Here is a 16,869-nt window from a genome sequence, read left to right as displayed (position 1 = left end):
CAATTAAAATTTAAAGTGCACTCAAACTGCAGTTTAAAGCAAATTATAAATAAATATAATAAAACGTTTTAGAATTTAATCTTTAACCTAGTTTTTCTGACTCATTTCAGCTTTGTTGCGTTTCCTTCATGTCTGAAATCAGCTTTAAGGCCTTCAGAATAAAAAATAATAATAATCTAGACATTTATTTTGTAAAAAAAATACAAACTTCCGGCCTAGCTGTCATTGATGATGTTGGTAAAAAAAAATGCCCGTGTTTTTTATTTATTTAGTTTAACTAAAGTGGCAGGAAGATGAAGATGATTTCCGGGCATGAATGGAGACACTGCAGCTGTTCAACATCTGATCATCTTTTAATTCACACTTTAATTCATCTTTTTTTTTGTTTCTCGTCACAAGTTTTGTGTAAATAAATTAGCAGCTTCATTCAATCCAAACAAAACACACGACTCCTCTGCTTGGTCCCGGAAGTATGTACATGTGGGGGTAGGAGGGGAGAGGGTGTGGGTTGATCAACATGTTGCCGAAACAACCCGTCAGTCTGAGTCTTCCTCCTCCTGCCGCAATTTTCTCTCTGTCTCTTTTTTGTTTTTGGTGCCGCTCAGTCACGCGCTCAGGCTTCATGTGTTCTTTTATTTATTTATTTTTTAACTTCCTGCAGAGAAGAAGAAGTCCGGAGTCAGCCTCTGCAGTCAGTCGGGTTCCTAGTTTGTGGAGATGTCCACAGTGTTTTATGATCAAACCAACTCCGTTCAGAAAAAGCGGAATTTTCTTGCATCGGTGCCGCAGTTTGAAAAAGAAAAAAAAAGAGAGAAAAGAATCGCACCTCTTTAAACAGTGATGAATAATAATTATTTTCAGATTTTACTTTTTATTTTTTCTGATTTCTCAATTCAATGATGTAAAATTATTTTATAAAAATCAAATGAAATGTAATAAAGATAATTATTATCGCAAAGATATCCCGAAAGTAATAGCGCTGCAGTGAGAAGATTTTTAAAGATTTTACTTCATGAAAAATAATCACATGATTATTTTTGAATTATCCTCCTTTATGTTTGAATTTGTCACATTTTCAGATCAGTTTCATTCACTTCATTTGATATTTTTTCTTTTCTCTAAGCTTCGATGAAAGAAATCTGTTAAAATAGAAACTATAAAAAATAATAAACCCATCACATTAAACTCATTCACGTTTCTTTCTTTTCTTTCTTTCCTTTTTTTAATGAGTTCTGCGATTTTTGAAAATCTTGAATCCGATATTTTCACAATAAAACAACCCCTCCCCCCTTAAACGCGGCTCGCGGCCTCTCAGTCCGGCCTCGGTCCTCCCGCTTCTTCTTCTACGGTCTGGCCTGCTCCATCTGCTGGTGCTGACTCCTTATTGCGAAGCGGCTCACGTGCACGGGGATGGGCACCACTATTTTGGGGTTCCGGGACGGCTCCCCGGACTTGTTGTTCACGTTTCCAGCTTTCACGCGTTTCCACTTCGCGCGCCGGTTCTGGAACCAGATCTTCACCTGCACTTCGCTCAGCTTGAGCGCATGCGCGATCTGGGAGCGCTCGGTGAGGGACAGGTACTTCTTGCAGTGGAACTCCTTCTCCAGCTCCAGCAGCTGCTCGCTGGTGAACGCCGTCCTCCTCCGCCGGTTCTTCCCACCGCCTCCGCCCCCCGCGCCTCCTCCTCCCGTCCCGGAGCCGCCGCCGGGGGGCCCGTGCAGGTGCGGGCCTTCATCCAGACCTCCCCCTCCTCCGTCTCCGTCCTCTTTGTGGCACATGGAGGTGAGGTTGTCGTCCGAGCTATAGTCCAGGTCGCTGTCCATGGAGAAGCTCTCGTCCTTTCGGCCGCACTCCTCCTCCTTGGAGTCTTCTTTGCTGTGTGCTCTGACTGTGAGGAAGAGGAGGGACACACAGCACCACCAGTGAGACCAGGACAAAACCAACAAACTTTATCAGTTTAAGGCAGAAACAAACGTGACAAAAAGTCACCAAAATATTTAAACGCGCTTCTTCCGTTTTCCCCTCTTATTTTCACAGTTTTGATGCTTCTTTACAAAAGATTTCTGATTATTTCATTCTGAATAATAAATTAAGCGACCCAATAAAATAATTTTCTCTCACAATCTGCACTTTTTATTAATCGCAAAGTTTAATTTACAGCTATTACATGTAAGAAATGAGCGAAAATGCGCATTTAAGATTTCTTTAAATGCTCCGCGTGTTTGGGGGGGAAATTGATTAACATGTAAAAGCCAAAAACTTTATATTTTTCTAAATATGTTAAGAAGAAAAGTTCTGTGAGAGATATGTTAGGAGGAGATGCTGTTAGAATAATTAAATATGAGGTTAGATTTACATTTTTAATGCGAAACTGTGACGTGTGGAAGCTGAAGGGGTGAGGAGGGCGGTGGCTGCGTTGGGGGTGGAGGTATGTGCGTGGTGGGGTTAGGGGTGCAGTTGTCGTGTCTCAATATCCATCATGAGGTTAGTGTGGCTCCAAAGAACGCGCTCCGTGAGGATTTTTATTTTCATGCGTAATTACGCGCGGAGTGTCTCCGCGCGGCCTTTCCCCCGCACCTCCCCCTCAGCGTGACACTCTAATGTGTCAGAGATCATCACAAATAAGGGACCCGAGAGGGAACAAATGTGTTTGTTTTATATGAGGAAGCAATAAAAGCGGTGGCGCAGGATTTTTTTTCTCCCCTGTCAGTGAACATTCAAATCAGGATGATTTATCGGCAAAGACAAAAATCAATCAGAATAATTTCAATAATTATTAGAGATTAAATCGACCCACATGGATCCCACTTTTATGAGAATTGTGAAGTTTGGTTTTTAAAATTAATCAATTATTGTTATTATTGGTATTTCTTTTAAAGCTTTAAAATGTTGATTTACAGAAATTAAAAATGAGCGCTGGGCCTGCGAATAATTCCCGAATAATTTATTTTGAAAACGCAAATAAAAACGTTTAAAATCACTGAAGAAAATCAAATTTAAATGTCCCAGATTCTTTTTGAAAATCGTCGTTAAAAAGCAGATTTTTTTTAGTTAATTTCTTGCTTCAATAAAACAGATCAAACCTGGACGGTTTTTGTTTAAACACGTGAAACTCTGTAAACAATGAGGAAATATTCTCGCGTTTCAGCTTCATTTATTTCTCAACATAACATCTCATCAAACGAACTAAAGTCTTTAAAATTAGGATTTTTTTCCTTCACTGAAATCAGATAAAATGATGAATTTTTCAGCGGGAAACGGGATGAGGAACCCGCCTACCTGTGGATGCGTGTACCGGCGTGTCCGTGTCGTGGAAACCCGGCAGCGCCGCAGACTCCTTCCCCTGCAGGAAGCTCTTTCCGTCCTCCGCGTCCAGCCGCAGCTCCTGAGCTTTGTCGAAGACCGCATGCAGTGCCTGAGAGCCGAACTTCCTGGCTGCCTCCTGGTGCTGCTGGGACGGGGAGAAGCCGCCGGGAAGCGAGGCCATGAGGGTAGAGGTGAGCGCCATGCCCTGCGTCAGGCCCTGCGTCAGGCTGGAGCAGAAGCCGCTCTGCAGGCTCGGGATCTGGGGGTGCGGGTGATGTCCGGTGGGGAGCGCCTGTTGGAGGCCCGGGGGTGGCGGTGGGGGCGGCTGGAGCACCACCGACCGGTATGGCATGAACATCGGGTACCCGGTGTAGACGAAGTGTCCCGGGCTGGGCTGAGGTGGCCCCCCGATCAGAGAGTCAATGCTGAAGGCGGTGGTGCTTCCGAGTGGCCGCTGCATCACCATGAAGGACGGACTGAACGCTGCGCTCATATGAACGACCGCTGGAGCTCGGAGGAGACCGGATAGGAGTCGCTGCGGGCGGAGGAGCCGCGGGGGTCACCGCCGTTGTGAGGAAAGCCCACAGAGGCTCAGAGGAGCGATAATCCCAGCAGAGAAGAGCATCCCATCAGTGCGGCGGAGGAGAGAGAGTCCCTAAGAGGAGCCGAGAGAGCAACACTTCTTCCTCCTGATTTTAGTTTCCACACAAAAAACAAAACCAGAGAATCCACTGTGCGTGTTTCCGCTCGCACTGACGCACAGTGCGCACCTCAGGGTCCCGCGCCGCTCCACTTCAACTTGACCGGACCCGGTGTCACAGCAGCGGGCTCTTCTCCCTTACTCATCCGCTGACACGGTGTGGGTTTGTGTGTGTCCTCGGTGTATGTGTCTGTAAGCGTGTGTGTTTTTTCACCCACTCGGCGCGCGTCCAGCAGTGTTTTGGATTTAAATTGCGCTCCCCTCAGTTTAATTGCGCTGCCTTCTCCGAGAGGGCTCCTCCCCACTCCCCGCGCTCTACGCGATGATTGGCTGGCTGAGATGACGCGATAGGGCGGCTTTGGTATCCTGGATGAATGGCAATTACACTGAGTGGAACCTCGGGCCATTTAGGCCCGAGAAAACACATCATTGTAAATAATAAGCTACAGATACAGATCATTTAAAAATCCGCATAAATCACCAGGTAATAGTGATCCGGCAAATAATCGGAGCTCCTGAGCTGCAGGATTTATGTGCACGGTGATGTTTAGAGCCTTTTTGTAGACACAGAGGAAAGATGCTTTAGTTCAATTCATTTTTTTTCTTGGACATTCATCAGAGTGTTGTAGCTGCTTCATGTTCCTCCTTGAAGGCTGGACAGCAGGCTTAAAGTCAAAGCTTCTTTGTCCTTCTCTGGCTGAGAGTTAAAAGCCTCTTTGGTGCCTGACATTCACCTACATCTGTGATGACATCCATCCTTTCATAACCAAATCATATATGTTTGTTTTTAAACATTAGATGGCAGAGAATTTACTTTTTTTCTGTGGAGGGTCAGATCAGACTGCTGGCATAGAGAAAGGTTTTCTGTAAAAGCGTGCTAAGAATTAATTCTGTAATTTGTAGTTTCACCCGATGGCGGCAGTCTTGTCTTGTTATTTCAGCAGCTAAATCCAGACACTATGAATCAGAAGTTTGTCTGTTTGTCTTGTTGTCATATCACATTGTAATGCTCCAGCACTTTATCACCCAGGTTTAATACAGAAAAGCACACTGAAAGAATATTTAGGACTAAAATATTTTTTATTCTATCTTTTAAGAGGTCATAAACTTTCATCATTTGCAGTACATATATTCACGACTAAATAAGCTTAACATGATGCATTGTATTCATAAAATCGATCATACAGTGTAGTGCTAATAATCCCAAAGAGTTTCAGATGCACTCAAAATTGAGGAAAACTGAATAACTATTAGGTCCACATCTTTTTAATTAAATTTTCAGTTCTGCAAATAAAGATATACATAAGCCCCCTGATAAGGATGAACCATTTTTTAAACACCAGCTCATTTAAAAGTTCAACCATAGAATACAAATTGTTTTTAATTGTCCATGTTCCCACTTGGTGATTAGGTGAATATCAAGTTATATGCAGATGATGATGATTTAAATTACAATCCTGCATGTTTGCACACGTTTCAATAAATCAGAGTATCATCTGCATATAAACTGACATTTACCTTAATTCACACAGAAAGCCCCCACGTAGAAGGCTGTACAATTTAAAAAACAAACAAAAATAGAATCGTATATGGAGCTCTGTGGAACACCACCACTTAGTAAAATAAAAAATAACAGAATATAAATCTTGATGCTGTGCTGCTTTAAATGGTCTGAGTGTTGGCAGAAGCTAATTTTCTTTCTTCTCCTCTCATCACAAACAGCTTCTTCCCCTGAACTATTCAGACTGTTAACAAATACTATTTCCCCCACACCCCACTACCCGCCCACTCATGTCACCAATCTAAGCCATGGTCTGAGTAACCCTCATCACTCACAAACCAAGTCCTTTGCACTACTACTACTAATTTTGTTTCGTTTATTCAGGCCATAGCTGTGGGAACATGGCTCACGTAGGTGGTGCTGTGAGTGACCCAGTATGAGTAAAGTAGCAGCACTCATGTGAATAAGACCTGTATAAATGATAACTGCTGTAAGTATATTTGTCCTTATATTATTGTGGTCTTTAAAAAAAAAAAGATTAAATACTTTGTAGAAACACAAATCACAAAAGCTCAATTAAACTTTATTTATTCATTTTTAAAATGAGCAGCTTTTTATGATTCACCAGGTGGGAGCAAACAGGACTGTTTTAGGACTTATATTCATACACATTTTCCATTTATTTGTATAGTTTCAGCAAAGTAATAAAAGAAATGCTGTATCTACAAATTTTAAGTACAAGTACTTAAAATTGTAGTTATGATATTATTATATTACTTGTGTAGAAACAAACGTCCATACAAACAGACACATTTCTGTATCATTGTGTTTAAGTGTTTGAACAGCTAGACAGCTCCGCCACCATCTGGTCAGACTTTGAATTATGACACTTCTAGTTATAATTTTTATTGGGCAGTTTATTAAAATTGACACTGTTACACATAATTTAGATTTTTTTTTAAAGCAGAACAACATCAAAGACAAAAAGTTTGAAGAATAATTGGGTTGATGGGTAAAATGTTAAAAGAAAAAAAAAAAGAGCACTCTCTTTGAAAGGTCCAAATAGCTTCACTGCTCCTTGGCATTGATTTTCCTAGTGATGAATGTGTTTTTCTAAATGTATCCCCACAGTTAATGTTTTGTTTGTCTCACACTTGGTTCCAAAATCTCTCATAAGTGTTCAGCGTCCTTACTTACTGCACCCTGGAAACAATTTTTTTTTTTTTTTACACATATTTAGCATAAAGAAACATGAATTAATTTCAGAGTGAGCAATTTTCATTTCAGTGAGTCTTTAAACTAAATGAAGACTGACTCAGGTTTGCTCTGCCTCCTGTCTGGCACCTCTGGTTTGAGCAGTCATTAGTTAATAATCAGAAAGGTCAGTTCCTGCTCAGACAACAGAGAGTTTGTTGTCATTTACCTTTATCTGAGAGAATGTATCACTAGTAAATCATCCAAAATGTTAATGATGCAGACACCAAAATAAATGCCATAAACCAGATGTTTCCAAACGTAAGAAAAACACGAATCACCCAAACCATTAGCCATAACTTAGACTGACACTGACATTTTTCCTCCTTTCTGTTTTTGGCTTGTGTTTTATGATCTCTTGGTTTGCCAACTGATTTATAGCTTTGGGTGGGTAATGATGGTTAAGATTAAGCCTTTAGCTACCTTTACCAAGGTCCATTTACATTCTCCTTAAAATCTTGGTTATAACTGACTAAATTGACATTTCTCTTGTGGCGTATGAGTCCAAAAGGTGCACAATTCTTCAGGAACCACTGCTAGCGCAAGTCCACTTGATACCTGCTGTTGTCACCTTTGTGAATGGTAGCAGGCAGCAAAACATGACCTCACGTTCACTGGTTTTGTTTCAGTGGGTCATGCGTCTCTCAGGCTGAAGACAGGAGTGTGCGATTGTGTAGTTTTTACCACCATTTCAGTGGTACTTCAGATTTATGAGGAGAGAAACGCTTCAACGGCTTGGAAAGATGAGACTTCTGTTTCCTCAGTACCAGCAGTGATGCAAAGATTTTTTTCAGCTATCATTCAGAGATGGCGTTCTGGCGTGCCCCCGGTGCTTGTGTAAATGTTGATGTCAGTGTTTACATATGGCACCATCAGTGGCTGAAACATTAAATATGCCCGTTAAAGATTCCTATCTGATCCCTTATTCACCAGGGTTTTCACTGTATTTTTAATCTGGCAGATTTTTACTCTGGATGCTTTTTCGTGATGCAACCCCAAAGGGATTTGCATCTCCTACTGGCCTCAAACCAGGGATCTTTCACGTGTGAAGGAAATGTATGTAAAGCACTGCATTATGAAGCCAATATTAATCTACCCTTTAAAGTTAGTTTGGACCAGCTGGGGGCTTCCTACTGGTTAACACCAGTCTAACCAAACCTACCCAAGGCCCTTGCTGTTTGTTTAGCTGTTCATTTACAAAAACTGAAGTCTGGTTATACAGACATTAGTAGCTTATAAGCAAATATGTGAAATGAGACGTTGTGTTAATTTAATCGAAGGATCTTCTAAAGCAGGCCTTCATTTAGTGCTTTCACCTATCATCCTGAAATCTGGCAGTTTGACCATTCACACAGGTGCAGAGTCAGTGTAAAATAAATAAATAAATACATACAAAATGTATACATTTAATGAGACAAGTTTCTCATTCAGTTTAATCCATTAATGATGCTTCTGTGCTGTCTGCGTGGGAGGCTGTTAAGCATTTAAATGACAGACATGTTAAAGCCTGCAAATACTGTAATGCATGCACACGGGAATTCATATTTCTGTGTTTTAATCCTCTGAATCCTGCCATCAGCGCCTCTTCCATCTGCTTTAAGTTTGTTTTTTTCTGACTCGTCCTCTGGCTCGTGTTGTCGTGGCTCCTGATGAGGTCTGAAGTCGTTGGCGGAGTGATTATCCCGCGATCCATCTCCTGCAAAACACAGCTCTAAATCACAATATTTGCTCGCACGCCGGCATCAAGCTCCCTTCTAATGAATCCTGTAATGGCTTCCTCATCAATTAATACGAAGCTTGTCGATGCCGCCGGCGAACACACGGGCCATCTTATGAATCCCGGTGACCCCTGACCTCCTGCGGATCTCCCAGTGGACCCTCCTCTCTTCTCCTAGGCTGAGTCAAGGGCACTCCCCCTCCTCCTCCTTCCTCCTCCTCCTCCTCAGGGTCACTGGGACACGATCTCATTAAAGGCGGCCTGATCTGCAACTGCAATGCAGACATTAAATAGCAGTATTTTTCAATTAGGGCTGACAAATTCAATCAAAATTCCATAGATTAGGATGAAATGAGGCATGGGTCATTTACAAGGGAATTTAATTGCACGGCCATTAGACAAATAGTACAGCAGTCTCTGTCTCATTATCAATCACACGGGGGCATCAATAGTAAAAGGTTGGAAGGCAGGAAGGGAGAGGGGGGGCCGGGGAGCATAGGTGTAAGTGTCCGTGCACGGGGAGCGTGCACGTTACAGCTCTGCCACCACCGCAGAGCAGCTAATAAATACCCTCTTTTGTACTTATAAATTATCCAGTTTAATTAACAACATGGATTATGATTGGACTATGATTTAATTAAACCTCTCCTGCATGCAAGTCGAGCACCACGACCATCCATTATGGGCCTGAGGAGGAGGTGGTGGCGGTGGAGGGGGTTGAAGGTGGAGGAGGCAGGGGTTTAGGGGGGAATGGGGGCACTGCAGTAAATGAAGCTTCCTCTAATAGGAGCTGCTTACCTGGTTGGATCATCAGTTGCTGCAACCAGCAGCGATAATAGACCTGCGAATGGCCGGCGGGCATTTACCGAGATAAACCAGTTTGATGTAGAAGAAGAAGAACAGCCGACCTCAGCCCCTCCACCCTTTGCACCCACCATTGCCTCCCCCCAGCATTTAAATAGAAGCTAAATGGCACAATCTGAGAGAGGTTGCTGATATTAGCGCCACATGTTGTAAAGTGGAGGGGATGTGGCGGGAAAAGCAATTACAATGAGGAGCAGAGCAGAGGAGGAAGCAGATGCACAGATGAAGGGTGCAGGGGGACGCCGCCCAAAGTGCTGCCCGACACCATTCAGTCAGAGTGGAGCAGTGTGGCCGTATCAACCTTTTCGTCAGACTCTAAATGCCAGGCCGGATTTCCTCACACGGTGGAGGAGGAAAGAGACGCCATCAGGAGTGAGAATTGCAGAGTGAAGACGAAGTGAAGGCCGTGTGAAGCCCTGAGTCTGCAAAACGCAGCTTTCAGGACCAGAAATTTGGAGTTTAGTAATGTCTGAGATCATCTAGAGTCTGTAGTGCCTTTTTTCTAAAGGATGGCTTTTGTCATGACCAAATCTGACAATTTCTAGCCTGCTGTGGTACAGTGGTTAGGGTGGAAGAGATACTCGAGAGATCGAGTTGGATGCTGATTTCTCCTGTCACCAAGGTTAATTTGTCTAGGTCAGGGGTCCCCAATCCCAGTCCACGAGGGCCGGTGTCCCTGCAGGTTTTAGATCTCATCCTGGGTCAGCACACCTGAATCACATGATTAATAATGATAATATAATAATGGATTGCATTTATATAGCGCTTTTCAAGGCACCCAAAGCGCTTTACAATGCCACTATTCATTCATTCGCGCATTCACACACTGGTGGAAGCAGCTACGGTTGTAGCCACAGCTGCCCTGGGGCAGACTGGCAGAAGCCAGGCTGCCATATCGCGCCATCAGCCCCTCTGGCCAACACCAGTAGGGTAAAGTGTCTTGCCCAAGGACACAACGACCAGGACAGAGAGCCCTTCCAGTCGTTAGTTCATTACCAGGCCTCTGGAGAACTTCAAGACATGTTGAGAAGGTAATTTATCCATTTAAATCAGCTGTGATGGATCAAGGACACATCTAAAACCTGCAGGGACACCGGCCCTCGTGGACTGGGATTGGGGACCCCTGGTCTAGGTGATGCCTTACAAAAATAGGTATCAAAGAGAAAAACCCGACCAATTATTCATAGGCTTAATATTTCATTATGACCCTACTATAGGATGGTTCAGTCACTCACCTGGAAGTAGAGAACACTTGATCTTTGGTCCTGCTCACCTCATGAATCACTTCCAGTGTGGATGTAGCTTTACTTCACTTTACTGTCTTCCTCCTGTCAACCCCAACCAGTTGTGGCAGATGGTCGCCGGTCCCTGAGCCTTGGTCTGCCGGAGGTTTCTTCCTGTTAAAAGGGAGGTTTTCCTTCCCACAAGTGCTTACTCATCGGGGGTTGTCTGATTGTTGGGTTTTTTCTGTATTTCTGTAGGATCTTAAACTTACAATATAAAGTGTCTTGAAGCAGATGTTTCATTTGGCACTATGTAAAGAAAGTAAATTTGCACAGAACTTCAAATTGCCCACATGACTGAGCTGTCACTCAAAGATTAGGTTAACATTAATGGGGTAATTCAAGATAATGGATCTTACTGGGTTCAACATTTAAATTTCAGTCATTTTGGACAGACAAAAACAAATAGTTGGTTCTTAGTTTAATTCTCTGCCCTCAGAAATCCCACTGAAGAACATTCACAGAAAATTAGATGATCAGGTTCATGAGATTAGTAACTGTTTCTGTTTTCAGCCTTTAAAAAAAAAAACTTTTACAAAGGGAGAACTCCCAGAATCTCTCAGTGGTCTGCATCACAGCTAACGAGAGTAAAATGCTTAAACTTTAGGGGTGATCGACACCAACGGACAGAAAAAAAAGCCTAATTTTTATTCTAAAAAGCACCAGAATCTCTCTTATGAGATTCAAACTCGAGTCTGAGCTGCTCTACTCCCAGATCAATTAACATTTAGGACACTGATTGGATTTTTGATTATCAGAGCTGAAAGGGGCTCGATTGATTGGTCGCCGAGGTCGCCCCTGCCCTGACGGCGGCTCATCCAATGAGAAGGAGGTCTGATGGGGATTGAGTTTCTTAAGTATCTTCTGGCAGCGAGCAGGGTCAGTATTGATCGTCACTCTGCAGAAAACCTCCAAACAAATCGTTTGTTTAATATTCGTATCGAGCTCAGAGAGCAGAGGGAAAATCAGCTCTTTGATGCACAGGAAATCAACAAATAATCACAGGAAATGACCAAAAATGCTGCTGAATGATAATTTAACATCTCCACCAGGTATCTGTTGGTGAATTCTCCGAATTTATTAATTTATTTAGAAGGAGAAGAAGAGATGTGCTGTTCAGAGCTGTCAAACAGGATTTGGAGTTCTTGGAGGGTCAGTCTTTTGGTTCATCAGTTCTCATGTGGATCGATTTGAACAGCAGCTCAGAAGAAACACAGACATTGTGTTTCTTGGATGTACAGCTGATTGTTTCTGTTGGTGGATTGGCTCAACACTATTATTCTTAACTCACTCCTCTTCGCATGATGCCCTCTGAATCTTCTCGACCTCGTTTTTAGTCTTCCTCAGTATTATCTTTGATGTGTGCATGCTTCCAGCTTGGAATAACCTCTATTTTTTATTTACTGTGTAATTATTCAGGAAAAGAAGTTGAAACCAAATTTATCCTTATGTGAAAATTATGTAACTTTTTTTGTTTTAGATGATTTTTTTTATAGCTGGTATATGAATAGTTTGTAACAAATTAATGTCTTTGAAAACCTGTGGATTGATTTATATGTGAAGTACTCAGGATGAATTTTACACCAAAATTGGGGTGTCTTTGGCTTCCAGTATCAACTGTGAGCAACAACAGCTGACATTAGCTTAGAAATTGAGCTCAGTAATCCAAAAACCATGATTGAAATTACAGTAAATCCCAACATTGTTCAAGCTAGTGTCAGCTGAACTGTCGTACAGAATTCATGTTACCATCACACTTAGACAATATATTTTTATAACTCCTACAGGAGTCGACAACTATACAGTTAAAGATCCAGCTAAAATGCTGCCCTCTTGTGGTGAAAGTATTTCTTAATTTTGTAAAGAGTCTTTGAAAAAAGTGTTACAAATGAGAGGCCAAATATCTTTGATTAGAGTGAGTTTGTTGTGTTGTTGGTTTTTGGTATATCATCATCAGAGGCATCTCAGAGGTGGCAGAGCTGACGTCACGATCACATGAAAAGTATCTTTCCATACGGGGACGACGTGGTAATATCTGGCTTTATGGGGATATTTCCAACAGGAGTCTTTGATAATCTTTTTGATAATTATGTTCATGACTAAAAGCTCATAATCACTGTCTGGAAGAGTCCTGTTTCTTCTTGTTAAAAGGGAGTTTTTCCTTCCCACTGTCGCCAAAGCGCTTGCTCATAGGGGGTCATGTGATTATTGGGATTTCCTCGGTTTTCTTTCTGTTATTGTAGGGTCTTTACCTTACAACATACAGCGCCTCGAGGCAACTGTTGTTGTAATTTGCACTGTATGAATAAAATTGAATTGAACTCTAACTTGAAAACACAGCGAGCCACTTTTATTAATTGTATGATGAAACACTTTGACACAAATGGAAGAAAATCCACCAAATAAACTTAACGTGCTCCAATTGAAGTCTAATTAACCCACAGTGCCCCCTGTAGGATGACAGAGAGCTTGGAGAAATAGACAGACTTCCCTGCCTCTGTCTGAGGGCGGTTCCAGTTCGGTAATAGCTGTGGGAGTTTGGGAAACATCTCGCCGTCTCTTCGGGGCTTTGAGTGAGCTGGACCCGAAAATGCAGACAGATTAAATATGGAAGCCCGGAGGAGTCAAGCAGGGGGGTCGCAGACGGTTAAATACAGGTCTGGGAGTCTGGGAGTGCTGAAGTAGATCTTAGACTCTATTTTTCTGTTTTACTCTGTGATTGTGACAAAAACTCTAGAAAGGTTTGGAGCTTTGTGTCTTTGTGATGACATATCTCTGTAAATAAGAGCTGTTTGGATTCTGAATTTTAGCTTTTAAACAGGAAAAAACAAGTAAATAAAAACAGCCAAATGTCTTTTAGCATAAATTAAGAACAAAATCGGAGCAGAAAGTCATTTCCAGATCAGCGGGTGTCTTGTTTCGACCTCAGTGCTCGTCCTGAGGCAGCAACAAACTGGCTTCGTTTTAAACTAATTACCCACAATGAGCTGTTTGACATGCAGAAAATATGAACAAAATGACTTCTTGAGGGAGTTTGAGAGAAACCAAAGCCTGAAATGAGTGACAGTTGTTCAAAGTGTAAACCACTCTCTGCTGCAGCGCCCCCTGCTGTAAAAAAAAAACCCTTAGAAAAACCTAAGAAATATCTGCATAGCACAAAGACAAATCTGAGGATAATTAGAAAGTTTTTGAAATATCTAAAATATGTAAAAACGTCTAACTTGTAGCTGAACTCTTCACTAAATGTTTAGACATCCCCTGCCATAAACAATGACTGAAAGAACATCAGTGTTTATCTCCTACTCATAAAAACAAGTCAAGGAGCAGAAGTGGTTAAACTGGCAGATAAATGAAGCTAGGGTTAGCTGGCTATGTGTTACACTGGCTGGGCTGATGCCAGAGTATAGAGACCAACTTTAAAACTCATCTCACTTTGCTGTTTTATGAATAACATGAAAAACAAAAAAGAATTTAGAGGGTAAGTAACACCCAAGTGCTGCTAGCGTCCACAGTTTTTTAGATATCAGTTTCAAATTTTGTGTGATGTAGATACCAATAACAGCTGGAGCTGATGAAAACTGGGCAAGGTGCTAGACCTTGGGGGACATGTGTACCTAGGCTTGCTAAGCACCTTAACCTTCATTGTTAGTGCCAAAGGTCAAAGTTAACCATGACAAAGAAACTTCAAGAAATCATACTGAGTAACATATCATATGAAAGGACATGGAGAGAGCTGCACACAACACACTTTTTATTTTTTCAATCCAATGCCGTATGACATCACAATGATGCCATAACAGGCTCCCATCATCATGTTGTAACAAAAATATCACAAAACATCAAAGTTTTAGTGTAGCTATGCTCTTCGGGGGAGTTTCTCTTAGATATGTTTTTGTCTCTCTTGAAAATAAGATCTCACCCTCATTGAGACTACCTGTTTAAATTAAGGTTTTAGTCTGTATATATGTATTATGTACACTGCTCTATTAGGTGTTGCACAGCATATGTGACATATAATAGTGCATCGTAACTGTGGACAGGACAGCTAAGTGTGTGTCTCATTTTTTTGGTGGACACGAGCAACTTCTGATTCAAGTAACCAGATGATTTTTGCATGTTCATGTTTGAACATATTGTAGCTCACGTTGTTCTAGTTTTCTGGGTTATAAGCGTGTCAGCACGTCTTCAAAGGAGAGCGATGATCTCCAGAAAAATGCATGTGGAGGTCTGTGACAGCTGCTGGTGGGCTTTAGTTTTTAGTCAAACTTAAGCAACTTTCTAACCCTCACTGCAGCAGCACGGAGCAGGTGTGCTTGCACCCTCTAAAGACTGTTATTACCCACAGAAAGCAGCCGTCCCCCCTCTTTAAGCATGTGAAGGCACCCAGCCTGACCTTTCACCTCTGCCCAGACAAACACACAGGTAAGTATACACTCCCAGAGAATCGGAGGCAACCGCAAACCATCCAGACGCTCAAGGAAGGAAAAAAACAACAGAGGCTTCAGACGAGCTAATTAGATCTGTCGAGATGTTCACCTCCTCTCCCACACTCGGGCTAAAAGAGACTTATTTAATTATTACAGCCTTAATTACTGCTGGTACAATCACCCAAATAGGATGCGAGGAGACGGCGACTAAAATTGGGTTAGAGCTGCCTCTGGTTTCCTCTGGGTTCACCGTGTCGGCTTCCATTAGTGACATGAAGGAACGCTGCAAATCTGCCCGTCTGCTCTGCTATGAGGGAAAGACGAGGGTGAGAGCGCCGTGCGCCTTCTCATCATGAATGAGCGCCTTGTCTCTGAAACGCCTCTCCTTTGGTTTTCTCACAAGAAACGTCTCATTTTAGCCTCTCCACAGCCCCGCAGGTTTAACGTCTTTATCGCCTGCGTGTGGTGTGTTTTCTCCTTGTTGGATTGTCCTCGTTTGTCTCATCAGGATGAACACAGACATGCTGAGAGGTCACTGATATGAATCAGAGGGCCTGTCAGCCTGTGCTCAGGGATTTCTGCCTCATCGTGAGAAAGACTGAGTTTAAGTAGTTTTAGTTATTTCCAGTATTTCTTATGTCCTGCAGTCATATACATGAGTATCATCATTGCAGAAACTGAGGAAGAAACTATGATGGCTCGAGGATAAAAACAAATGGATAAAACATAAGAAAATAAAGAAATTAGCTCACACAGCGTCCCCTTCTCATGGGTGGTTCAAAGGGGGTTAACAGTGTCCCTTATACAATTTAAACAACATTACGTTTGACGAACTCCCTCTGGAAGTATTTAGTTGGTCTTATTACCTCTTAACTTTTCACTGAAAGGCATGTCTGTGGGGAATTTCAATGTTTTAAATTTTATATTGTTGTAATTGACATACAGCGCACAGCCAAGATGAAAATAAGCAAACAGGTAAGTCCTTCCATTAAATCATTATGGTGGTGATTGATATGTTTCTTCTCGGAAGGTTATTTGCAGTGAATGAGTGAGCTTCTGATTTCTTAAACTTGTATGACCACGGTCATGGAAAAGCTGTTAATCTGTTTCAAAAAGGTCGAATTGTCGACCTTTACCAAGCAAAGAAAACAAGCAAAGTCCTGAAACTACTAAAACTGGACTGAGAACTGTTCAGTGCATTATTAAAATGTGAAAGGATAGTTGTCAACCATCATCTTGGAAGAAAAAATGTGTTTGTGGAAAAAAAAAAAACCTTGAATGATTGTGAACACTTAAAAGTTTAGTGAAATAAAATCATAAATATCAATATTAGAAGTCACGGCTACGTTTAATAGTGGAAGTAAGAACGTTTCCATACACACTATCTGTGACGGCTACAGAAAACCACCTATCAATGAGGCTAATTAGAAAAAATGCCTCAGTTTGCCAGAGAGCGTACAGACTGGACTGTATGGATAAAGGTCATGTGGTCTGAGTTGACACTTTTCCAAAGCGATGCATCACCGTAAGAAAAGAGGTGGATGAAATGGTGCATGCCTTGTGCCTGCTCTACAAGCCTGTGGAGGCAGTGTTATGATCTGGGCTTACTTCGGTTGGTTCAGTCTAGTTTCAGCAACATTACATGCCCATAAAAATGAGGTCAGCAGGGACCTGAAGATACTGAATGCTCAGGTTTTTCCATCAGTGGATTTATTTTCTTCTCTAATGATTAGGCTAATTTCAAGATGACAATGCAAGGATTCATCGGGCATGAGACATAATTTTCACAAGTGATTTGGCCACCACAGAGCCCTGCC

General features: G+C 42.0%; 1 protein-coding gene across 1 annotated transcript; it reads right to left on the bottom strand.

Moving 5' to 3' along the window:
• Window positions 1-1,050: 1,050 nt before the first annotated feature.
• LOC146547951 (homeobox protein GBX-2-like) lies at window positions 1,051-4,228 on the bottom strand. Its single transcript, XM_085265190.1, has 2 exons — window positions 3,280-4,228; window positions 1,051-1,888 (listed from the first exon to the last, which is right to left on the bottom strand). Exons 1-2 carry the CDS (start codon window positions 3,797-3,799, stop codon window positions 1,344-1,346), a joined length of 1,065 nt encoding a protein of 354 aa, XP_085121316.1. The 5' UTR covers window positions 3,800-4,228; the 3' UTR covers window positions 1,051-1,343.
• Between the last annotated feature and the right edge of the window lie 12,641 nt (window positions 4,229-16,869).

This window comes from Mchenga conophoros, linkage group LG23 (genome assembly GCF_057382185.1).
Source record: "Mchenga conophoros isolate Kocher_MC1m ecotype Shallow Benthic linkage group LG23, M_conophoros_male_GT1.1, whole genome shotgun sequence".
Classification (NCBI taxonomy): domain Eukaryota; kingdom Metazoa; phylum Chordata; class Actinopteri; order Cichliformes; family Cichlidae; genus Mchenga; species Mchenga conophoros.
This window is presented reverse-complemented; position numbering and strand designations above follow the sequence as displayed.

Bases quoted from the DNA above. Each gene is read 5' to 3' on its own strand.
- LOC146547951 (XM_085265190.1), bottom strand. From the start codon at position 3,799: ATGAGCGCAGCGTTCAGTCCGTCCTTCATGGTGATGCAGCGGCCACTC. The intron at 1,889-3,279 runs GTAGGCGGGTTC...TCTTCCTCACAG, and splicing joins GCCGGTACACGCATCCACAG to TCAGAGCACACAGCAAAGAA.